The sequence below is a fragment of the Hyperoodon ampullatus genome, assembly GCF_949752795.1.
Source record: "Hyperoodon ampullatus genome assembly, chromosome: 6".
Classification (NCBI taxonomy): Eukaryota; Metazoa; Chordata; class Mammalia; order Artiodactyla; family Ziphiidae; genus Hyperoodon; species Hyperoodon ampullatus.
The window spans coordinates 24,225,799-24,251,109 of record NC_136919.1 but is presented as its reverse complement, the minus strand read 5'-3'; the positions used below and the strand labels follow the sequence as shown (position 1 = coordinate 24,251,109).

Genomic DNA, 25,311 nt, shown 5'->3' with positions numbered 1-25,311 from the left:
CCTCCTTCCCCCGCTCCCCTCCGACCTCGCCCCTGCCATTACCCCCTTCCAAGCTCTTTGGCAGAGCCACACTAAACTTCTTTCTGCAGCAAATGTGTCATGTGCCCTGCTGTCACTGGGGTGGGGACACCCCAGAACATGGACCCAGGCAACCAGCCCAGGACCAGAGAACTGGGAGATGGCCGGGTCTGGAGGACACCTCAGAAGAAAGTTCAACGCTGAGGACTGTGCCTGCCTCCCCCATGGACCCCCCGAAAGGTGCCCCTCCCCAGCGGCCCCTCCTTCTGTACCAGATGGTGAAGAGATGGTCCAGCTGCTTTTGCTGCAGGGCGCTCTGGTTCTTAAACATGGTCTCCAGCTCCATCTGCACAGCTGGAGGAGTCTGGATCCTTTCACTGGCCATGAACTCACTGGGCGTCCAGACACGTTGGCACCATGCAGAGGAGGGGAGGGGCAAGGTGGATGGGAGAGAAGGGATGAGACCCACGGTAAGAACGTGCAGAACCCTAGCACCCGGATACCACTCCCAGCCCCTTCCCCTCCATCCGGGCCTCTGAGGAAAGGAGGGAAGAAAGAGAGGGAAGGAGAGCGGGGGAGAGAAGAATGGAGGGACCAGCAGGCACAGATCGGGTGTGGGGCCTGACTGCCGCCTCCAGCTCTGTGACCTTGGGCAAGTGGCCCCCGCTGAATCTCAGTTTCCTCTTCTGTAATGGAGCTAATGACAGTACCTTCCTCAAGGAGTACTTGTGAGGACCCAGCAAGATAATGTGAGCAAAGCCCTTAGCACCATGCCTGGCTCCTGGGAAATGCCCAGGAGATGTCAGCTCCTGCCATCACTGCCGATGATGATTACTGACATCTTAACAACCTCCCAAGCCCAAGCCCAGGCCAAGACCAGGCACTTTCCATACAGCATCTTGTTGACCATCACTGAAACCCTACCACCAGTTCATCACAACACCTGCAGAAAAAGGCTCTGTATGTTCAAGCCCTTGACCAAGGTCACAGGGAAAGTACAGGTGCAGCCAGACCTCAATGCACTTTTCCTTCCTCCCCAGTGTCAGACTCTGGTGCTCTCCATCTAGAAATACGGGCGTACAGATGGGCCTCCCACCCACATGGCTACAGCACAGACAGACACTCTTTGGTGTCCTCAGACATCTTGGTCCCAAGAGTCTCTTTCTTAGCAAAAGAAAGCCTTCCTTATTGGCCAAAAGCTCCAGGACCCTTGTGTCAGTATTAACAAAAGTGCCATCTGGTGGAGGAAGCTTGGAGATGGGCCCTCTCTTCACCCTGCCTCCCATGGGTAAAACCTGCTACCACAGGGTGGGAAGTGTCCCAAGCCTGAGGGATGGCCATTCTCCTTGGCCCAGTAATAGTAAAGAGTGGACAGTGGGCAGATAATCAGACTGACATTTTCAAACAATTTGTACAGTGCTCAGAAAATGCTTATGAGAAAATGTGTTCGAAGAAAATAAGATACAAATCTACATACGCAGTATGGGTCTAAAAAAGCCTGGGAGAAAATATACCAAAATATCAGCTGTGCTTCTCACTGTGCTGAGGAATTAATGGTGATTTTTAATTTCTTCCTTATACTTTTATCTATTTTGACTTTTAAAAAACAGCACCTATTACTTTTACCACCAGAAAAGGCAAGAGCATTTTACAGTAACAACAAAGGGAGGGAGAATGTGCCCCGCTCGCCCGCCTATGCTGCCGCCCAGGGGGGCAGGGGGAGAGCCTCGGGTGGGGTGGGCAGCCACCAACCTGAAACCCTGCACCAGGTCCTCCTCCTTGAGAGCCTTCCAGGCATCCACCAGGCCCTGCCAGCGGCGGTGGCCATCGAGCTCCTGCTGCAGCGTGGCCTCCATCAGGTTGACAAACAGCTGGGCGAGGGCCCTCCGGTTGCCCAGCAGGGCGTGGTTTATGATCTGCAGTCACAGGTGGGCAGGCTCTAGATAGAGCGGGGGCTCTCCAAGCTCAGAACAGGGCTCAGTTGGAGAGGGGGCTGGTGAGCTGCGGGCCGAGGGCCGAGCAGGGCCGTGGCAGGGTCTGAGGAGTACTGTGGGGCCGCTGGGCACTCAAGGAAGCTGCCTGGGGCTCAGCAGCTATGGACATAACAAGGGTCTTTCCTGAAGGCTTAACCATGACCATGTGAGTTTCAAGCCAGCTCCAAGGCCACCTCAGATTGTTTGTTTAAAAAGGTGATTCTAAGTTCACTGGAGTTAAGCACTTCAGCAGGCCTTCAGTGTTTAACTGTTTTTTTAATAAATTTGTTCCAAAAGCAGAGTGCTCATGCTACCAGGGACCAGCCACATACGGTTGTGATGAGAACCAGTACCCAATTACCAAATGAGATCAGAGCTAGGACATTCTTTGGCAGTCCTCCCAGCGGACCTCACCAGGGCACCTTTGGCATGGCAGTCGGGATGATTCTTCACTGTGTGACACTGTTCTGCCATTTAGCCTCTCCACCCCCTGAAATGAGAGCAGCCTCTCCCAAGTCCCCCAAGGACTGGGACAGCCAAAAATGCCCCACGCATGTCCCAGAGCCCTCTATGCACTGCCCTGGGGCAAGGGTGAGAACCGCCAAGCTCAGCAGGCAGAAATTTCAGTAACAATTTTCACTGAAAGCTGAGGTTTGATGCCGGCTGTTCCCAGCTGGGGGGCATTGGCAAGTATCTCCTGAACCTCCAATTCCACAGTCATAATGTAAAGATAGTGCCATTTACAGCACAAGGAATTGGTGAAGTTAAATGAGATAGATGCACACAGAGCAAGTAGGAAGTGCCAGTTGTTATGCACACAATAAACACAGGAAAGTCAAATGCCGAAACATAAGTGGGACACTGTTAACTCTGACTCCCCTAATCGATCAAATGGTTCAAAGTTAGGAACTCCTGCTTGTCTCAAAATGAGAGCGGCCACTGCTGCGTCCTCTTACGTCATCCTCCCACCAAGTACTGGTGTTTAAGTATCACTATCCTCATTTTTTTTTTTTTTTTTTTTTGCGGTACACGGGCCTCTCACTGTTGTGGCCTCTCCCGTTGCGGAGCACAGGCTTGGGACACGCAGGCCCAGCAGCCATGGCTCACGGGCCCAGCCGCTCCGCGGCACGTGGGATCCTCCCGGACCGGGGCACGAACCCGTGTCCCCTGCATCAGCAGGCGGACTCTCAACCACTGCACCACCAGGGAAGCCCTCACTATCCTCATTTTATGGACACGGAGTTCCAGGTGCTAGGGCTGAGTAATTTCAGGAACTTTCATGTCTGGGCAGTGGAGAGGGGGGTCTGTGCTCACTCTCTGTCTGTGCTTTGTCCAGGACCCCAAGGCACAGACCTGGGCTGGAGTCCATCTGTGATTCTGAACACTGTACTCCTTCTACCCTGCATGCTGCCAGGAGGCCCATTAACCGGCAAGCCCAGCTTTCTGTACAGGACCTAGAAACCTATACAAGAGAATGTACCTCTGAGTAGCCAAAAGAAGTGTCCCTTCATGAACAACCTTGATTTTCTTGTATTTTTTTTATCCCAAAGGAAGCATTTGGAGGAGGCTGAGGGTGTGGACAGAGAAGCAGTGGGGACAGAGCCAGAGGAGCAGGCATGGTTCAGCAATAGACAGACAGCAGGAGGAAAGACAAGAACCACTAGAAAAACTAGACATACAGAGCATGCTGAGGTCACTTATGAGTGCACACACCACCCTGAGACCACAACAGTTGTGAGATCACGCCTCTGTCTTGTAGCACACATAGCATTGCCCATGGTAGCTGAGACACGGCCCCGTAGGTGCTCATAAAATTAGCATTGGTCACATTGACGACACAGTATTAGGTTAACTGGCAGGGAACATGGCAGGGAAGTATAAAATGTACTAGAGAGATTTCTATTGAAAATACTTAACAAAGACTCTAGTTCTGAACTCAAGTAGCCAACCTGAGTTACTTGGAAATGTTATATATGAGAAGCCCATCATTCCTGAGACCCAGGCTCTAGGGCATCCTGGGGTCCTGCTCCCGCGGGCTCATCCCCTGCACGTGAAAACCACTCACCATGGCTTCTTTATTGATCAGCCTGTACACGTCGGGCTGCGTGAGGTAGGAAGTTTTCTCTATGATTTCCACATATTTCTTCAACACACTTTTTAGCTAGAAATGACAAGGCACCACAGTGAGTGACTCCCTTCTCCTGGAGAACTAAAAACAGGTGATGACTCATAAATCCCACAAGTGAAAATCACCAAGAGCACATCTGGAGGCCAACTCACTTTATCTGCCCGGGAGAACTCAAGCGAGTGCAGCATCTTGTCCAGCTCCTCGATCTTCTGCTTCTGGAGCAGGAACTTCTCGGCCACCTGATCCCGCAGCTCCAACAGGGTCTGTGCCAAGAAGTTTGGGTCAGGCTGGGAGAACAGGTGGCAGGGAAGAAAGGAGCAGGATGCAGGTAGGGCGGGTCCCGCCACGAGGGGACCCCTACTTGGATGGTGTAGTCTTCAAGGTTGCTGTCGTTTTCCACCTTTTCGAAGAGATTGTTGATGTCTTCGTCAGACTCAGCCAGCTTTTTTAAAAGAAGGGTTCCTGGCTCCAAGATGAGAGGTTCCATTTCCTATAACGGGCCAGGAGAGCGAGGGCTATGGTATCAACACCCCTGGGACAGGAAGGACCCCCCCCAACCCTATAATAGGGAAGTGCCAGCTGCGGTCCTCTCACAAAAACAGTAACTCTTACCTAGACCTAAAGAGTTCAGGTTTACTAATTGTTCACAGCCAGAGCACTAGGGCAGCACTATTCGGGACACACATCACGTGTGAGCCCTTGTCCTCAGACTCACTTGGTGCTCATCATAGCCTGCAAAGTACGTGCTGACCTTATGCCTGGTCCATGGTTGGAGCTCAACAAATATTCATTAAAGAAGTGGCCAGTGAAATAATTCCAAGAGTACTTCAGATGAGGAAACTGAGGCTCAGTTCGGTTGTGTGACCAAAGCCACTGAGCTCATGGTGACACCAGAGCTCAAGTCCAGTTGGGATATGTTAGGAAAGTGATAAGCTGGCCGGGAGAGCACCTTCTTGGTGCTTTGGGTCTACTACCAGCTCCCGGAATCCAGGGAACTCAGGGAGAAAGTGGTGAGTGTGATCTGGGGCCCAGAGAGGACCCGAAAGGGCAAAGAAAGGTCTCATTTAGGCAATCTTCCAGGGATTAGTCTGGTTAGAGGTCTCTGGAGAGGAACAGTGAGTCAATTGAGGGTAGTGCCTAAGGGTCAGGCCGTTTGGCCCCTTGTTAGTAGGACTGAGCAGGGAGATCAAAGACAGGGCTTTAGCATCAGATCCAGAGTCCGGTCCCCACATGGCCCTTACGTGCCAAATCAGGGAGGACTTTCTGGGCCTCACCTATAAACTGGAGGTTATAACAGTACCTGACATATAGAGTTCTGCTCATAATCAGAACTTGTAGCAAGCCATCCAAACATGGCTACTATGATTCTGTCTACACCTGGTGAGCCACTGAGGACCTGGGAGGAGGGGCGGTGGGCGGTGGGCAGAGTCCACCCTCCCCTTGGAACGGTCCAGGAACAGAAGGCAAGCGAGAGGGAGAATTCTCACCATCCCAATCTGATCGATCTCCTCCTTAAAGCTCGCCAGAGCACTCTCATAGCCCCTCCTCTTGTAAGCCTCTAGCTCTTGAAGGGTGATGGTGCTGCTCCTCTCAGGAACTGGGGGAGAACAACGGAGGTGATGAGGTTGCCCTCAGAGCTCCAAGGCGAGGTCAGAGTACCCAGGAAAAGACAGCAAGGCAGCAAGTGCCTGGGTTCAGGAGATGGCCCCCCAAAGCAGGCCAGCAGTGTCAGAGACTTAAGGAAAAAGAACGTGATCCCTAAGTGCTGTAGGGAATTAAGTCTTGCATATACAGTTAAATGCTCAAAAAAAGTTCCAAATGGTATGTATAGAATAGGAACATTTAGGGTTTTTTTTTTAATTTTATAGAAGAAAATACATACACAGATAAGAATTACCAACACTTATCAGCACTTACCATTCACCAGGTATTGTTCTAAATCAGTTACTCCTCAGGATGAAGCCAAGAGGCAGGTTCTATTACCGGCCCCATCCTACAAGTGAGGACACTCAGGCATGGGGATCCAAGACCAAAGGCAGTCAGAGGCTCGGCAGGGGTCGGCATGTGGGCCCTCTGCTCTAGGGTCTGTGAGCTCACCCTGCGCTCTGCTGTCCTCTGAATACAGGTGGGACCCAGGACACTATGTGCTTTCATGGGCGGTGGGCACTCTTCGGCGGAGAAAGGGTGCTATTGGGAAGGCGGAGTTTTCACCTTCTGCTTTATCTCCTTCCTTTATCTATAGTGAGTATGTATTACTTTTTTAATTACAAAGAAAAAGAGCCTCCATATCCAGATAAAGTCAAACCAGGGTAATGTGATACAGATTGAAAAACCCTCCTGTGAAATCACAGAAGAGCAAGCTACATCCTTTACCAAATGGTTTCATCAGGAAATGCTGACTGTGCAGGCAGCCCCTCCTCCCCCCCAAGCTCCCTGTGCTGGGGAGAAGGTTCAGGGGAGGTTCAGGGGAAACGCTTGGGAGGCAAAGGCCCAGGGGAGAGGGGCGGGGCGGAGAGGTGGGTTCCAGGGAAGGCCCTCTATGATGCTGAGCAGAGGAACAGCGGGACCTTCAGGTGCTTCTACGTTAGTGCTTCCAGGAGCTCCCCACAGAGCGCTCTCTGGCCCAGGCCATGCCTGCCCTCACGCCTGAACATCGGCTCACCGGGGGTGTCTGGGAGGCCCCGCACTTCTCTGGCAGCAATGCTGTTCTCACTCTCTTGAGCTTTTTCCTTCTTGGCTACTTCCTTTTCCCTGAGGCACAAGCAGAGGAAAACAATAACCAACACCCCCCACCACACACCCCACCCTGCTCCCCTCCAGGATAGCTCTGGGTCTCCAGAGACACACCCTGGGAATTGGTAATAGTCTGGGCCCACTGATTGCAAAATGCCCTGAGGATGTGCCCCCAACAAACACTGCCTGGGCATCTGCTGCCAGCAGGCACCACAGTCCTCAGATGAGAAGCTGGGGTCTGCCCTCAGGGATCTTGCTCCATTCTGGCTGCACAACAAGTGTGAGTGGTGGGCAGGAGCCATTTTCCACATGTGGAAACTGAGGGCCACAAGGGGCCTGGCCAACCTGGGAAAGCCAGACTGGGGCTAAGCATTCAGCACGCTCCTCATTTGCTTCTTCAACAACCCATCCTATGAGGCAGCCAGGGTGACCCCGTTGTCCAGGATGGGGGATGAGCGAGGGAAGTCACTGGACAAAGTGGCGCTGGGATTCCCAGATCCCTGCATGTGACGCCAAGGTCCATGGTTCATGGGGTCTGGGTGTGGGAGGAGAGAGCTGGGATCCCAGGACAAACTATCTCAGTAGGGAGGACCAGGTGGGTGAGCATGACCTCAGCTTTGGAATAAAAATCCCTTAATGTGCTGTCCACAGGGCAAGCGTCACAGAAATGCAGTTCTCAGTGACGCCTGCCATTCCTCGGGGCCCTGACATGTGCAGCACTTTCCAGAATTTTTCTTATGTAGTCCTCATGGTACACCTACCACCAAGGAAGACCGCAGGGCCTGGGTGGCAGCTGATGGGGCCCAGGCTGGCCCTCCAGAGGTGGGTCTCTCAGCCTTGTCAACCAAATGCCCCTGGACTAAGGCGGCCCCACTAGAGCCCGGGTGCCCCAACTATGGGAGCTGCTAACGGCTCTGGCTTATTGGCCACTTGTCCCAGGAACTTGGGGGCTTGGTTTACACTAGTGGTGATCTACCCGTACCCCAAGTTTCTCTTCCACCCACCAGAGGTCCTGTCCCGTGTGAATGAATGCACAAGTTGACCGATTTGGCTGGCCAAATTTTCAAGGAGGGGACAAGGCACCCCAGAGAGGTGCCGATGCTGAGTCAGTGATCCGAGTTGCTTTGAGGGTGGCAGGGCCTGGTAGGTTATAAGCACATCTCTCTTCTTGTGTCCAGAGCAGAGCTGGCCTTGTCTGTCTGTGCCAGGAAGCCAGCACAACGCCAGCACCCTCCATGAGAAGTGCCTTTCCCCAAACAGTGTCCTGTGGGAGCCAGAGCGCCTGACTGATGTTATATCCAGTTATGGGGAGGATAGGTGGTTCTAGGCTAAACTCTGGGGAGGAGGGGACCCTTGGGAAGCACAGGGAGATGTCAAGAGTCCCTGAGTCTGGTAGAAAACAGGCCAGCTGAGAGGGGCCTGGGACCCTTGTAGGAGCCAGAGTCACAGCCAGGCTGCACAAGACTATCCTCCCAGGAGGTGGGAGGGAGTATGGTCAGGTTCCAGCTGTGTGTGCCTCTGGATCCCTGCATGGGGCATCAGGGACAGGGCTGGAGAATGCCGACCTTCAGTCTGTGCCTGGGTGGCCAGTGGGTTTGCCCAGCTGTTCAGGGTGCTGAGTGTCAGAAGCCTCAGGGGACCTTTTCCCGGGAAAACTCAAAGGGCAGGGCAGAAACTTTTACCCAGTCAACCCCTGCTCCAATGGGGGTTAAAAGGAACACAAAGGCAGATACAGCAGGACTGACTTCCTGTCCCAGAGTCCCAGACTCGAGAAGGTTTATGGCTGGTGCAGAGCTTGACGAGCCTAAGGGAAGCCCAGCTCCTGCTACATTCTCCAAAGTGCCCCGTGAGGAAGCACTTTTCCTTTTCCTTTCCGTTCCTTTCTCCCTGCTTGAGGAGTCTAAGCTCAGGGAGCTGAAATGGCATGCTCAGGAATCTCAAGTTCAATTTCTGAACTCGGAAGTTCAGAAGGAACTCCTCATCTCCCTGTCCCAACCCCACTTGCTCCCATCTCAGGGAATGGCACCTCTGCTGTCCACCCAAGCGCTCAGGCCAGAGACCTAGGACTCTCAAGAGCCCTCTCCTCCCACCCAATCTGTCACCTAGTCCTGTGGGTTCTGCCTCCAAAATAAACCTGAAGTGCCCTGTGTCCCTCTCACAGCCCCACAGAGCTTGCGTGGACTGTGGTGGCCTCCTCCCCGGCCTCCCTGCCTTTCCTTGCAACCCCCCACATTCTACACACCGCACAACCTGAAGGCCTTAAAAATGCAAATCAGCTGTTCACTTCAGTACAGTCCAAAATACGGACTGTGGCCTGCAAACCTCTCCTGGCCTCATCTCCCACCCCTCTCCGCAGGCCCGCTGACTTCTTCAGCCTTCTGGAACAGAGAAGCCGGTACTGTCTCAGAGCCCTGCTCCATGTTTCCTTTCCTCATCCTCTCATCTCAGCTGAGGCCTCTCCTCAGACAGCTTTCCTGACTCCTGTCCCACCACCCTGTCCTTGGTGTCAGAGCCTTCCCGCCTTTGGGGAGACCTGCTTATTTATGTACTGTTGAAGCCTCAAGTTCCAGGAGGTTGGGATCTGCATACCCAGTGCCCAGTGAGGGAGAGGGCGGAAGACAGGGAGAAGCAAACAATCCTGCAAAGTAGCTGTTATTACCTCTCTCTCTCAGGGGAGGTACCTGGGACTTCATACCTATCTGGTACTCATCTTGTGTGAGCTCTTTTTGAGTTTTTGAAAATTCTGACCACCCCTAATGTGTGGGATGTGGCCTGGACAGCAGGACCTACCTGTAGAGAACAGGGTTTTCTGTGACCCAGTCATTGGGTAGGCTGTGCACCCACTTCCGCTGTCGAGGAGACATCATCTCCCCTTCACGAATATCCATCTTCTTCATCAAGAGCTTCCTGCCATCCTTTGGGGCCATGGAACGCTCCATAGCTCGCTTCCTGGTGGATGCCAGGGAGCGGACCAGCTTTACCTAAATCCAGGAAGATCCAGGTTAGGGGGATCAGAACTGCAGACTTCCCAGCACCCAGGCTGACTGTGCTGTCTTAAAAGGTCACGTGGGAGCCGGCCAGCAGGAAGGCACTTTGAGGGAGGCCTGCAACCCCAGGGCACACCCCATGCAGGTGGGCTCTCCCCTCCCCATATCAGTCATTCAGCCATTTCTAGGAGGGCATCTTTTAAGAAATTTTAATGAGGACCAAGATGCTCATCCCCGCATTTTTATAATCATAAGGAATTGGAAAAATGGAACTGTCCAACAATAGGAGATTGGTTGAGTGAACCCAGTATGACCCTTCAGTTGAATGTTAGGAATTTATTAAAAATGAGACTTACAAAGGATTTTTTATGACATGAGGAAATGCTCAGGATATGATATACCATAAAATATATCAATTAAGAGCATAAATTAAGGGAGTTCCCTGGTGGCCCAGTGGTTAGGATTCCAGGCTTTCACTGCCGTGGCCCAGGTTCAATCCCCGGTCAGGGAACTGAGATCCCGCAAGGAGTGTGGAGGGGCAAAAAAAAAAAAAAAAAAAAAAGTATAATTAAAATTATAACCAAAATTATAAACTTTAAATGTATGGAGAAATGACGAGGAGAAAATAACCCAAACGTTAAGAATGGTTGCTTCGAGGGCGCAGGATCATGTGAGTAATTCGTTCCTTTTGTTTCTTTATGCTATTATAATTTCCAAGCCTTCCACAGAGAGCATTATTTAGGGCTCAAAGTAGGAATAAAAATCCCTTTTATATAAGCAGTACACAACTTCAAAGGAAGGGTTTGAGTCTGTGTGTTTCTTTTAAGATATTGTTTCATCTGTGCAGTTTTTTATAGATGACAAGGCAATGCCAACAACCTATATGGCTGTCAAGAGGGCATTATTACCTTAATAAATTATGGGAAGTCCTAGGTCAAAAACTAGGCAGCCACTAAACATCGTGAAGTTCGTGAATGTGCAGTGACACGGAAAGGGCTCTGGGATAATTTAACCAGGGAAAAAGTAGGTTTTAAGACACTGCTATAGAATCAAACCCAGTTTTTAAACAGAAAAATAAGAAATGCTTTCATGCTAGGTAAAAGCTCCAGGATACCCAATGGCTATTTCTGAGTAATTTAAATTTAATTTAATTTAATTTAATTTTAATTTTCTAATTTTCAGAAACAGACATTCTTATTTTGTATCTTTACATTTCAGGAGCCAATAAGAGTTATTTTTAATCTAAGCAATTTCAAAGCCCTTATTTCATTAGATTCCAGGCAAGGAAGTCTTCAGAGGGAGGGAAGTTTCCAGGGGGCCGGAGGGAAGGGGGGAGCAGGAAAAGGGGGAACAGAAGAATAGGCTTACCTCAGCCTCGAAGATCTGCTGGTAGAATTTCCCGCTGGGAATTTGGGTCACCTTCCCCACTGAGGACATCTTGGCCTCTGGCTGGACACCCCTGCAGGGAAGCTGTTGTCTGGGGTTTGGTCTCTATTAGACCCGGACGGATACTGACAAACCTCCCCCTACCCCTCCGAGGACAAGTCCTCCCCCGAGGACAAGGATCCCCAGGCAGACAGGCTGGCCGGGTCCACCGGGGCTGAGACTCCTCTACCCTGGGAGAAAGCATCAGGGCCCCTATCAGGCCTCAGGGTTTTTACTTTAAAAGAAGAAGAGGGGGAGGGGTGCGAAGAAGCAAAAGGGAAACAAACCTTAGGCAAGAACCTAACTCGAACTCACTGAGAAGGTCGGCTCTCCCAGCCACGCCAGGCGCAAATCTGAGATTGACTCTGGGGACAAAGAATAATAGCTATTGCTTGTGCTTCACTCTCTCAGGCTCTTCCGGGAAAAGTCTACGTGCCCAAGGTATTAGCTGGGATTTCAACCCAGCCAACCCAACTGGCCCAGAACTCGGTTCGAGAACGTCCCCCGCACCCCTCCCCCCCCAACAAAGGACACCTGGGTAGGAGAACGTGGAGGGAGGGAGCGGCCTGATTCTGGCCACGCTCATTAGGCACCTACTGAATGCTGAGAAGCCCAGCAGGCTCCTCTCGCGCCTGCCCCACAAGCCCACCAAGGAGCAGGGGCAGTCTCAGGGCAGGCCCTCTAAGCCCCGCCAAGTGGAGGGAGGCCCTGCGCCCAGGGACCCGGCCGCGCCCGCACCTGCACCAGCAGAAAGCACCACTGAAGTCCAACCTCAACTGCAACTAGACACACTTGGTCTCCAAGGCAACGCAGAGGGGCGGGAGCTCCGTTGGCCCCGCCCTCACGTACTTTCCCAGGAGGATACGGGTTGCCCTTAGCGACGGGGAGCCCCCCTGGTGGAGTAGTGAAACTCCTACCAGTTTCTCTGTGCAGGGGATACCTCAGGGCTGGCAGGAGCATCCAGAGCAGCACATTGAATATTCCGAAAACTAGCAGGAGACAGGAGATGCAACTCTGAGCCATTGTGGTCAAGAAAAACCATCCTATCTTCTTTGTCTTGGTTAAAACCAAACTCTGCTGGGAAGTAGCATAGAGTAGTGCGTGGCTATAAATAAGAAGTGGAAAGCATCTCTAAAAGAGACCATCTCTTTCTCAGACTAAAAGAGGTTGAAGGGCTCAAAATCCAGGCCTCAGGCTTGAATGGAATTACAATTAAAAGGCTAATTTATGTGACTCTTTGAGTTCCATTCACCCAACTCACCACTGCTGCATAACCCTCCTAAAATACAGCTCTGATGTACCCACTCTCCTGCTCAAAAGGCCCTCACCAGCTCTGCAGCCCCTACCAAACCCAGCTCACAGTCCCTAGATGACCTCAGAGGCCCCCCGCATCTGGTTCCCGCCCTGACTCTCCCTGCTTCAGCAAACTCCTCACTCTTCCTGCATCTGCCACTGCCCCCTGCCCTTCCTCACCCTGCTCCTCTGCTGGGATCCTTCTGTTTCCACACACCCCAAACCCACCCATACTTCCAGCCACTGCCAGTGACAAGATCCCACCCACTCACTCTGACCCTCATCTCCCCTTCCTCACCCCATCACCTCTCCTTTCCCTGAACGTGCTTGTACGTTGGTCGCTGTCAAATGCAGGAGTTCAGGGCATCCTACTGGAAGGGGTTTTCTGAGGGGCAGGTGTGCCCTCCCTAACTTTCGTCCAGCTTCGACTGCCCTCAGCAGTGCCCTGCACATAATTCAGACACACTGAGTGCTCCCTGGTAAACACACGAATGCCCGGAGTGTCCTGGTCCGACTCTCCCAGAGTTGGCTCTTTCCCACACACGCACCCAGAGTCCTGCACGGCCAGGGCTGAAGATACTTGTGGCTGACACTGAACTTGGTGCGGGTTTCCTATAGGTGTGGGGTTCCTGACTCCTCAGAGAATCCCTCCCCTCAGCAGGGATCCCTGTCCCAATTGCTCGTAAATGCTCCCTATGACAACTTCCTTGAATAAGTGATCATTCTGTCCAGACTAGTTTCAGAAATTAAGAAACAGTGAGTAGAAACCCTTTTATTCCCCTTCTTTGGTCCCGGGTTTTATTAACAAGGTGAAATATTGTAACAAGTGATTGGACTAATTTTAGCTGGAAAAAGAGAAAGTATATTAAGTGAGGTTAAGGGTGAAAAACAATAAAAAATAGGAAATGTCCAGGAATTATTTGCAGTTAGCGAGATCTCTGTCTTGTCTAAGAGGCCCTGTTGGCTTGGCCCTTCTACATCAGAAACTGTGTTTTCCCTGCTCAGATAGATGCTTTCTGGGTTCCGAGTAAGCAACACACGTTGTTTAAAATAGAAAAAAAAATTGAATGGAGAAAATAAAAATAATATCACCACTGAGAATTTACCTCCCTTAATTCTCAAGTTTCTGGGCTTTTGTATTTGAGTTTGGATCAAACATGGAAATTTGTGTTTGGCTTTTGGATGGCATTTGTATTACCCTCCTAACTCTACAATGTTATAACTGGAAAGACTAACCAGCTAGAGGTCATCTGGTGAGTCCACCTCCAGTGTTAGAGATGGGCAAGGAGGTGAGAGACAGGGAATGGAAGGAGTGAAGCTAAGCCTTTGGACTCTTTTTCCTGCACCTCAACGTCATATCTTCCCCCTCAGTCTTCACTTTGAAAATGTCTCTTGACTTGAACCTCATCCTTTTCCTTCCTCTTCCACAGTCCATCGTCCATCTTCTCCATAGTCCATAGAAAGAAAACCAACAAGGACCACCTCAAGGGCTAATATTTATTGAGAGGGTTTAATACTCTCAATAACTATGAGAGGGGTACTGTAATTAGATGAAGAAACTGAGGCTCAGAGAGTTGGTAACTTGGCCAAGATCTCCAAGATAGGAAGTGATTAAATCCAGGATGTGAACCTCGACCATGTAATTCCAGAGTTTTGAACCAAACACTATGTCATCTGACCTTGGGACTAACCAGAAAAAAAGTTCTGGATCCAACTGATAGGATTTGTGTGTTGAACTATAGCACACATACTGAAAAGTACAGAAATCATAAGTGTATAGCTTAATATATTATCCAGTGGGAATACACCTGGTAACCAGTACCCACAAGAAATAGAACATTACCAGCTCTCCAGGAGCCCCCTTTATGTACCCATCCCAAGTCACTGCCCTCTCCTCCCCAAGGGTAACAAATATTCTAACTTATGAATTCATTTTGCTTGTTTTTGAACTTAAATGGAATAATACAGAATGTACCCTTTTATGCTGGACTTCTTTCATTATGTTTGTAAGTTTCAAACATATTTTTGTATGTGGCTGTAGTTCATTTTTATTTCTGTATATCATCCCATTACCAAAAAATATAACCCATCGTATTTGTCCTTTCTATTATTGATGCACATTTGGGTGGTTTTTCCAGTTTAGAGAATTACCAAATAATGCTTCTCTGAACATTCTTTTGCATGGTGAACATATATAGGCATTTCTATTTCTATTTTATTTCTATTCATATTTTCATATACTTAAGGCTATTCACATTTCTTTTTCCGTGAACTGTGGGTTCATGTCTTTTGCCAATTTTTCTACTGTGTGTCTGTTCTTTTTCTTATCAATTTCTAGGAACTCTTTGTATATTGGGCATGTGAGCCCCTTTGTAATATGAATTACAAATATTCACAGTTTATCATTTCTTCCTTTTTATTATGATGGTTTGGGTTGGGGGTTTTTTGGTGTTTTTATTTGTTTGTTTGTTTTGCTATGTACTGTTAAGATGTTACTTCTCCCCAAATTGATCCATAGATTTATACAATCACAATAAAGTATCTCAGCAGATGTCTGGTGGACACTGACTATTTGATTTCAAAATTTCCATAGAAGTACAAATGGCCAAGAATAGTCAAGACAATCTCAAAGAAGAATAAACTTGAACGGCTTACATGACCAGATATTAAGCCTTAGAATAAAGTTACAATCATCAGGGCAATGTGCTGTAGTAGCGCAAGGATAAACACAAAGAGAAACAGAGAGTCCAACTCAGACCCACACATACGAACATTTATGTTGTATATACTAAAGAGGCCCGGCAGAGCAATGGGGAGAAGACAGTCTTAGTAAACAGCCCAGGGTCACTAGTTATCCATATGGGAAAGAAATTAATCTTGACTCCTACCTTACACCATGAACAGAAAATCAATTCCAGGTGGATTTAAAATCTAAATGTGGAAGTTTAAAATAATAGCATTTGTATTAGATAACATAGGAGAATATTTTCTTGACCTTGGGGCATAAAGACAAAAATTAATAAACTGGACCTTATTAAAACTAAGAACTTCACTTCATCAAAAGACGCCTTCAAGAGAGTAGGAAAGAGCAGAAGGAGAATAAATACGTGTCATATATTTATCTGGAAAAAGCCTCACAAAGGATACGTAACTAATTTCTGTGAATTAATAAGAGGAAAGAGACAATCTACCTGAAAAAGAAATGGGGAAAAGATTTGACTAGGCATTTCACAGAAAGATAACCAAATGGCCAACAAGTACATAAAAAGCTGCACAACATCATTACTCATCGGGAAAATGTAGATTAAAACCACAGTGAAACACCACTACACATATACCAGAATGGCTGAAAAATGCTGACAATACCAAGTGTTGGTGAAGCAACTGGAACTCTCATACACTGCTATGTGTGTTAACTCCTACAACCACTTTCAAAAACTCTTTGGGCTTCCCTGGTGGCGCAGTGGTTGAGAGTCCGCCTGCCGATGCAGGGGACACGGGTTCGTGCCCCGGTCCAGGAGGATCCCACATGCCGTGGAGCAGCTGGGCCCGTGAGCCATGGCTGCTGAGCCTGTGCATCCGGAGCCTGTACTCCGCAGCGGGAGAGGCCGCAACGGTGAGAGGCCTGCGTACCGAAAAAAAAAAAAAAAAACTCTTTGATAGTATCTCCTAAAAATGGACTTACACATACTCAATGACCCCAAAATTCCATTCCTGGGTAAATGCCTCAGGCTCAGTCATAATATGACAAAATTATGAAAGTTTAAAATTTGACAATACATCCTAACGCTGGGGGAGAAATAGAAAAGTGATGCTTCCTCTCCAAACTCTCCAGGCCCATCAGGTCCAGCAGTCTGTAGACCTGCCTGATTGCACTAGGGGTGCCTGCATAGCTCCAGAGAACTTGGGGTACTCAGAGGTGGCATGTCGGTGCGGAGGATGGCAAAGAACTCACATCCTGGGCAGAGCCACTGGTCCAGTGAGCAGTATGCTCTGCAAGGCTCAGCTGGAGCAAGCCGGGCTCCAGCTCCCCACCTCATAACTCATTCTCTTACCTTCCCCAGGAATGCCGAACCTCAGGAACTTCTCCTCACTGCACGCCATCCTCTCTGCTCTGCAGAGCACCTCCACTCACCATCTCAAGAAGACATGGGGAGAAGTTTCCAGGTGTGTAGGCCTCTCTCCATAGGAGCACCAGGTGGATGAGGATTCTCCCATAAGGCTGGCATTGCCCCCTCTTTCAACTGTCCAGACCTCCTGGGAGACAGCGAACCCTGGGGACAGGGACTGGGATGGTGGATGCGGTCTCTAAGCCTCCCTAGGACTGCTTCAAAAATCCGTTTCCTTAAATATCAGAGACTGGGTTGAGCCAAATCGGAGATTTTCAAGTGTTTCCTTTATAGCAAGAAACTATGTCCATTTGAAACGAAATTTAGTCAAAATAGAACTGCACAGAAGAAATGGGAGTGGAGGCCCCAGGCAGCCAACACAAGGGCTCCCCCCAGGCCCACGGAGCCCTTTGAGCTCAGAGGAACCAGGTGGAAACCCTCACCTAGACAGTTTGGATCATTTGGGTTCTCAAATAAAAGGGATTTGCACTCACACCCCTCCCATTATTCACAAATTTCTCCTTCCTTCTTTCCTTTTCCCTCCCCTGAGGAAGAGTCCCCCAAATTTTCAAAAGCTGGTGGCAAAGACGACTCACAGAGCTGGGAGCTGCTCATCAAGGCAGAGTGGAGGCTGGAAGTCTAGAAAGAGAGAGGGAAAGGGGCACGAGACGCGGTGCCGTTTCATTTCTCACTTAAGGTATCTTTGAAAAGTTCCAGTTTTGTCTTGTCTAGATAAACAGGAAGAGGGGTCTGTTTGGTCCGTGGGCAGGTGGGGGACAGTTTGGGGGCAGGAGGCCCTGGTAATGGGATAAAGTGGCAACAGCTGGCTGTTTCAGGAGGGGATGCTGAACTGGCAGAATCAGCAGGTCTCTGGCTTCCATGCTAGTCCATCCTGCTGGCATTTAGCTTCTTCCAGGCTGGTGGGACGGGTGGGAGTTCCTTTCTTCACTAAACCAGCCTAGCCCGTCCTTAGGAAGCCGGGCCCCTGCTGCTCCTCTGGTCTTCCCTCCATCTCCCAGGAGAGGGCACCCTGCCTTCACCAAGGATGGGCACTGCAGGGGACTCCCACGGGCCAAGTGGACGAACAGGTTGCCTAGCCTTGGGTCCAAATGGCTGGATCAGGGACATAAGACACCCATCCCGGTTTCCTAGCTGGTGAAGCAGCAGAGCTGCAGGAGATTTTGGTCTGGAGCTGGAGTCAGCCTTCTCCTCAGATGGTACCATGGAAGAGAAAGAGATGTGGGTTCCTCCAGGTCTCTTCCTGACTGAGGCCTTGGTCTCCCTGTCTGTCATCAGAGAAGACTGGGTTAGAAGGTCCCTGAGTCTCAGCTCCCGTGTCCCCCCAGCTTTGGAGTCCACAGCGTGGCCCAGGTCCAAGTCCTGTTTTCTGGGTGTGCACTGCCCCCTCAAGGGCCTTGGTGGTAGTGCAACATGAAAGGGGCCAGGATGGGGTACTAGTGATGGGCTAGGGGGCTCTTTCTGATGGACTTTAGCCGTCTGCCTCCTAGGGGAATCAGATCAACCTCCAAAAAAGGAATATTCCTCTAGAAAAGGAATAAGGTGAACAGCTGTGGTACTCGCTGTGGGAGAGTGGTAGAGGAGTGGAAATCAGAGACCCTCTATGCAGGACACTCCCTGCTCCATCCCGAGTCTTACATTTACTGGGAGAACTTGATAATACAGAAGTGGGAGACCCATTGAATTGGTAGATGGGGGAAGGGGGCTGGTATCAAGGACAACTTCCCAGAGGAAGGGCTATTTACACCCATCTCTGAAAACAGGTAGGACCTGGATGGAACTGGAGGCAACGGAGGGTTCCTGTGGGTGCCTCTCAAAGGTTTCAACTGAATGACTGAGACACACTCACATTTTCAAAGGTAATATCCTCTATAGTCAACTGATTGTAGATGTGTTTGATTAAATAACCGGGAACTATAACCTTGACAAACTGGCATGGAGGACCATCACAGTTCTAATAATCCTTTATGTATACTGATATTAGATGCTTATCAGGTCTAATATTTTCTTCCATTCCATGGGTTGTTTTTCACTCTCCTGATAGTGTCCTTTGATGCACAAAAGTTTATCATATTTATGAAGTCTTAATAGATTGTCTTATGAACTTATCTATTATTTATTTTCTTGCTTGTGCTTTGGATGTTATATCTAAGAATCCTTTACCAAATCCAATATCATGATATTTACCCCTTTAAGAACTTTATAGTTCTAGCTCTTAAATTTAGGTTTGCTCCATTTTGAGTTTTGTATATGGTATAAGGTAAGGATCCAAATTCATTCTTCTGCATGTGGATATTCAGTTTTCCAAGCACCATTTGTTGAAAACACTGTTTTCCACATTCCATGGTCTTTACCATTTGCTGAATTTCAACCATTTGTTGAAAATCATATGACCATAGATATAGTTTATTTCTGGACTCTCAGTCTATTCCACTGGTCTATGTCTATCTTTATGCCAATGATGCACTGTTTGATTACTACTGCTTTATAGTAAGACTAAAAATCAGGCAGTGTGTTTTCTAACTTTGTTCACCTTTTCCAACATTGTTTTGGCTATTCCTTGCAATTCCATATGAATTTTAGGGTCAGCTTTTCCATTTCTGCAAGAAAGATTTGTTGCAATTTTATAGGGATTGCACTGGATGTACAGATTACTTTAGAGAGTACTGCCATCTATCTTATCATAAGTTTTCCAATCCATTAACATGGTGTAGATTTTCATTTATTTATGACTTCTTTTGCTTTTTTTTTTTCAGAAATGTTTAGTGGTTTTCAGAGTACAAGTCTAGTACCTCCTGGTTAAATATTTTTTAAGTATTTTATTATTTTTAATGCTCTTGCAAATAATTTTCCTCAGGTTGCTCATTTCTATAGAATTATAATAAATTTTCATTTCTACAGTTGTATTGAATGGCAATTGATGAGTGTTAATCTGTATCCTGTAACATTGTTGAACTCATTTATTAGCTCTAACAGTTTCTTTTTGCTTCTATTTTTATTCCTTAAGAATTTATAAAATCATGATATCAGCTTTTACCACCTTTTTCAGTGACACAAAGTTCTGTCCTGTGGCTAAACTAAGTGTGTCTCAACATGGATCTCCCCAAGGCTGCCTCCTAACCATGGACAGTGGAAATCATTATTGGGCAAAGTTTGTTCAACAGAAATTCTCTTTAGTTCTTGATCTTTTTACCAAGGGAATGAATTAGACCTGAGACTTCATTGTTCAGCCCAAGTGCCATCCCATGAATTGCCGGCCTGTATGCCATCTGCGTGGACAGCGCCTGTGCATCCCATCACACTGCAGGGGACAGCTGCTGGGTAGCCTGGGCCTTCTCAGGGGCAGATGTCCTGGAACAGCCTTGTCGCAATGTGGGAGGTCAACGTCAGCTCTCCGAGCACGTCAACAGAATCTGGGTAAGTCCCGGGAGCCATGACCTGGCCTTGATTTTCTGAGCGTGACCAGTCTGGGGTTGTTGATCAGGGTCTGCAGCAGGAGCCACCTTGTCCTGGACCTCACTGAGGTGCGGGGACCTAGGACAGAACGAGAACCAGTAGACTGGGAGGAGGGGACAGCTTGTCTCTGTCCTTCTCAGAGGCTGTAGCGAAAGCTGCCCAGAAGGTGTGAGGTGTGGAAGAAGGAGCTGGACCAGGACTCCTGGGGACATGAGGGTGGCTGGAGGAATGCGAGTTTGTCCCACAGATCTGGGTATCTGCAGCACTGGGAATAGCAATGAAAACGGTCCAGGTCAGTGCTGAGTGTCCACGACAGAACATGGCTAACTGGAGGGCTTCCCAGCGGAAGGCAGAGCAAAATAATAGGGGTGGCAGGGGTGGGAGTAGACCGTATAGAGCCTTCAGGGGATAAGGGTCGGTGGCTGGGAGAGCTTGTGGTAAGGAATGGGGCAAATTAAGCAAAACTGCACACCATCTTGGAGGGCATCTGGCTTGCAGCCTGGGCTATGGGTAGCATCTCAAACAAATGGTTGAATGAAGGACTCAGCTAGCAGAACTAGAGCTCGTTTCTGGAAACAAGGGAGGTGCCCAGTTAGCAGGACAAGGACACAAGGCCTCAGGGGTCCTGTAGCCAGGCTGACTGGGGGCAAAGCCTCCTGATCCCCTGGGTAGAAGGGCTCCCAGGGCAGGGAGTGTGGAGGAAGAGGGGCAGGGAAGGAGGAACCTGGGACATCTCAGGGATCCCAGGGAAGCCTGAAGGTACGTGTTTCCTGGTGTCCGACCCCAGTGTAGGTTCAAACAGGAGACTTACCTGCTGACTGATTTAGGTACCAGTATTTGATGGCCTGCTGCAGCCTCCTCTCTCTGTGGCCCGTCATCAGGATGTGACAAAAGCTGACGAGCACAGGGTTGGTGTGATAATGATCCACATAGAGCATGCCAATCCACGCACTGAACCCTGAAATCCAGAAGGCAAGTCAGGCCATGCAGTACGTCCCAGGATGGCCCAGCTTGTGCTTTTTATGATGTAACTGCAGCATCACTTTGTTCCCAAATGGTGCCTGTGTCTTTGCTGAGAATCTAGAAAATGAGGTATAAAGAGCTGGAAAGATTCTTAGAGATCACACCCTAATCTGTTCATTTTATGGGAATTTGAAGCTCATAGCAGCTAGGAGCCTCTGTGTCTTATATGAAGAAGGCAGCAGCCATTAAATGAATGAATGAGTGAATGAACAGACATGGGCCAGAAATAGGACAAAAACTGTTTTTTCTCCACAGAAAAGGTTTGATTTTGGCGCATTTAAACTGAACAAACCATTTTCTTAACTAAGCTTGCAACTAACAACACCAGTAATTCTGAGGTGTGTTTTCTCAAAATTTTCAGAGCCGTGCATTCACAAATTACCTTCTAACTGTTCAGCTAGAAATCCGCTACCTCCTACTGCCCTTCATTCTGCCTCAAAGGTCTGTCAAACATGCAAGTATTTAATAGCCTGAATTCCCTTCTGACCATTGGGCTGAATAGTTTTGTTTTGTTTTGTTTTTCTATTCAGCTTTATAGCCTCCATGGGAAGATAAACTCTAAGCATAAGTGAAGAGTATGAACTCAGGCCTCTGGTACCCGACTTCCAGGCAGCTTCTGCAAAAGTGCAAGACCACCGCTCCCCAGATGCATGGCCACGTACCCATGTCTGCTCTCTCATAGCCACTCTGCAGAATGGTCCTGTCGATGCGGGCGATCAGCCACGTGCCCAGGATGCAGCTGATGAGAAGCCTGGAGAGGCAGGCGCCCAGGCCCAGCAGCACGTTGTAGAAGAACAGAAAGTAGTTGAAGTTGTGGAATGCTCTCCTGCAAACAAAAGCAGGTGGAGGGGCAGCACCTTTCCGTATGAGAAGGTGGCTACGCAGGTGGGCTCAGGGGCCCCCCAGACCTGTGGTCAAAGCCTACGTCTCCCGTCTCCTAGCTGTGTGACCTTGTGATGTTAGCAGGAGCTGACTGTCCCCACTTCGCAGCTGATGTGAGGACTGGCTCAGAAACAGTGTAGAGGGTGCTGAGCCCAGGGCAGGCTGAATGTGAGTGGGGACTGTAAACCTCATGTGGCTACAGCTGGGTTTGTGGTTACGGCAGAGGGTGTGGCTTTCCCACTGTCCATTGCAACAGTCACCTGCCCCCAGCTAGAACTGCTCCAAGTCCTCCAGATGAAATTTCTCAAATGACCACCTGATCACATGATTGGTCTCCTGTTGCCTATGGGATGAAGCCCAAACACTGCATATGAATTCTGGGGTCCTCTCTGAGAGGGGCTTTTCTGGCATTACCACTTTGTACCTCCTTCCTGTCCCTCACCATCTAAGGCCACTGCACGGCCACAATATTGGATTCTCACTCTTCTCCCAACACATCCTGCCCTTTCATGGCTTCCTGGCTGTATCGGTGCAGCGGGGGCTGCAGCCATGACACCTCCTCATCTCTGCCTGTAGGAATCTTACCGTCCCACCGACCTCAGCTCAAACGTCCTGCCTGTAGCTGAAAGAGAACCCCTGCCTCTCCTCCACCCCCTCGCCTCTCCTTCTTCATTACTCATGTTTCTCTTGTAATGCTTTCACACCCTCTGGACTCTACTGTCCCTGTATGTCTGTGTCTGTCGACTCCAGTGCACTGTGAGCACATCACACGCAGATTGCGTGGGGTATCTCTTTATCCTCAGTGCCCGTGTTGTTTCCTCCATGAGTGAACAGCTTTGAATGAATGAACTAGGAAGGATTACCCATGGGACAGGCACTATTGTTCTAAGTTCATATTTTAATACATTTCAGCCTCAGAACACCTCTCTGATGTATGCACAATTATTTGTAAAATGAGGAAGTGGAGGTTCATAGATGTTTAGTAAGGTCACACAAGGTCACAAAGCTCACAAGGGGCAGAGCCAAGATTTGGCCACAGGCAGTTAGGCCCCAGTTCTGAACCACTGCCCCTCACCCTCTCAGAGAGTGTAGAGTCCACCCAGGAACCTGCCAAGGGTGAAGAGGAAGGAACGAGACTGCTGAGGCCAAAGCCCTACAATGCCCCGCTCCCTTCTCTGCCCTCACCTGTTGTTGAGAGCCAAGGGCTTCTGCTTGTCAGCTGTTCCCATCTTTGGTTGCAGGAAGAAGCTGGCGGCGATCCATATCTGCAGGACCATGAGGCCCAGGACGATGGATATGGTGAGGCTGAAACACAGGGTGAGACCATCTTGAGGTGGCCTTGTCCACTCTTCCCAAGCCCATCTCGAATGCCCCTTGATAGAGAGAAGAGAGATGCTGACTGCCTGCCAGACCAACAGTAGCTTGAGCTCTGCCCTTTATGCCTACAGAGCATTCTCCTGCCCACTGTGCAGATGAGAGAACTGAGGCTCACAAAGGGCAGATGACTTTCTCAAAGCTGCATCATCAGGTCTTCTGGCTCCAGACCAGAACTCCAGGATTTAATTATGTCTTTTTGTCGAGGGGTGGCAGCTGGGCTGAGTGGTTTAACAGTATAGGAATCAAAGAAAGGATGGGGTTTTTAGAAGAGCTCATGAAGGCCACGGGAGAGTGGACAGGGCAGGTTCTGCCCCAGACTCACAGGAGGCTCTAGGTGAGTTTGGAACAAAGGAGCTCAGAGCAGGGAGGTCCCCAGAGGGCACCACGCCCTGTGTTTGCCATTCTCTGAGTGGCAATGTGGAGTGGTGGTTTAAAGAGGCTTTGGTTTCACATTGTCCAGCTCCCAGTCCTGCCTGCTCCCCTGGGACAAACTGCTCAGCCTCTCTGTGCCTCTGTTTCCTCATCTGAAAAAAGGGAGCTAATGTAAGTCCCAACCTCAAAGAGTTCTTAAGAGAAAAGATGTGTAGTGAATTCTCAATAATGTCAGCATTCACTTTTACTTTCCATATGGATAAACTGAGGCTCAGAGAGGCACTTACAAGCCACACATCTGATCTAAAACCCAAGCTCAGATTTCCTCTCTCCTTCCACTATACTGTCCTTTCTCTCACTTCACCTCCCTGAACCTCAATCTTCCCACCTATAAAATGGACACATATATATCTCCCACAGACACAATTGTGAGGACCCCATTGAACAGTGAGAGTGGAAACATTTTGTAAACTGTGAGGTTCCCATCACAATGAGTTGCTATTTTAGCCCATCCTTGGGTCAGAGCTGAGAGCATGGGTCCAGGGATTGGTGAGAGCCCAGGAGGGAAGGGGTATTTCAAACAGCAGCTGTGAGGGCCCACCAGCTCCCAGGCCCTGGGCAGTGACAGGAAGCCCACCCAGCACTTACATCCCGATGCCCAGTCCTCGGAGCATCTCCAGGACCTGATTGTGGATGACAGGTAGCACCAGGCTGTACATGATCACTAGGCCACACAGGCTCTGCATCACGTGGATGATGAGGTAGCCTGTGGACCAAGGGAGCCGGTAGTCACTCAAGGCCCTTCAGGATCCAGTCACACAGGTCCCTCCCTGCAGTCTCCCCACTAACCTCCTCCCAAATGAAGGTCCTGGCACTCTTACTTGCACTGTTTCTTCTGCCTGGCATGACCACTGACCTTCTGCTCACCCTGCCAGGTGCAGTTCAAACATCAACTCCACTAGAAAGGCTTCTTGCCCTGTCCTGGGTGTGGACAGTCACTTCCTCCTCTGGGTCACCACCGCCCTTAGCATATACACCCCGTGGGCACAGGACAGGTGGTGATGATGACCTGCATGAATGTGTGCTTCTCACTCCTTCCGGAAGGTCCCTCAAGGAAGAGCTGGGGCCACTTCTGCCCTACGTCTCTCCTCCCTACCCACAGCCAGGACTCTGCAGGTGCCCAGGGAATGTGTATTGAATTGAATGGGTCATGTGAGGGCACTTACCCCACAGAATATAAGCTATCTGCCAGCCAGAGTACCTTGCAATGGCCACCTGAGATTTAGAAAGAAAAAAGGGTCTGAGAGGGGAGACATGCTGATTACCTCTAACACGTGTCCAGCATCCTTGTCGCATTTGAGGGTCACCCAACAACCCACCAAGGCAGGTGTCATGATTGTCCTCATTTTACAGATGAGGAAACTGAGGGCTGGATGGGGACAGGGGCTGTCCCGAGTCACCCAGCAGCAGAACATACGAGGATTGAGGACTCTGGACCCCCAGCCCAGAGCTCTTCC

At 49.5% G+C, this 25,311-nt stretch overlaps 2 protein-coding genes across 2 annotated transcripts in view; both read right to left on the bottom strand.

Moving 5' to 3' along the window:
* Window positions 1–11,276, bottom strand: part of CCDC180 (coiled-coil domain containing 180) — a gene marked incomplete at both ends in the record, with an annotated part of 55,624 nt that extends 44,348 nt beyond the window's left edge. Inside the window, 9 exons of the mRNA XM_079706416.1 lie at window positions 291–410; window positions 1,771–1,934; window positions 4,057–4,152; window positions 4,272–4,382; window positions 4,481–4,609; window positions 5,607–5,716; window positions 6,782–6,870; window positions 9,643–9,833; window positions 11,208–11,276. Coding sequence (XP_079562542.1) covers window positions 291–410; window positions 1,771–1,934; window positions 4,057–4,152; window positions 4,272–4,382; window positions 4,481–4,609; window positions 5,607–5,716; window positions 6,782–6,870; window positions 9,643–9,833; window positions 11,208–11,276 — 1,079 coding nt within the window. The remainder of the gene's footprint in view (window positions 1–290; window positions 411–1,770; window positions 1,935–4,056; window positions 4,153–4,271; window positions 4,383–4,480; window positions 4,610–5,606; window positions 5,717–6,781; window positions 6,871–9,642; window positions 9,834–11,207) is intronic.
* An 8,811-nt stretch (window positions 11,277–20,087) lies between these two features.
* Window positions 20,088–25,311, bottom strand: part of LOC307054422 (stimulated by retinoic acid gene 6 protein-like) — a gene marked incomplete at its 3' end in the record, with an annotated part of 35,149 nt that continues 29,925 nt past the window's right edge. The window contains exons 12-17 of the mRNA XM_079706107.1: window positions 25,021–25,069; window positions 24,443–24,560; window positions 23,231–23,350; window positions 21,826–21,989; window positions 20,952–21,098; window positions 20,088–20,218 (exon numbers count right to left, since the gene is read on the bottom strand). Coding sequence (XP_079562233.1) covers window positions 20,088–20,218; window positions 20,952–21,098; window positions 21,826–21,989; window positions 23,231–23,350; window positions 24,443–24,560; window positions 25,021–25,069 — 729 coding nt within the window. The remainder of the gene's footprint in view (window positions 20,219–20,951; window positions 21,099–21,825; window positions 21,990–23,230; window positions 23,351–24,442; window positions 24,561–25,020; window positions 25,070–25,311) is intronic.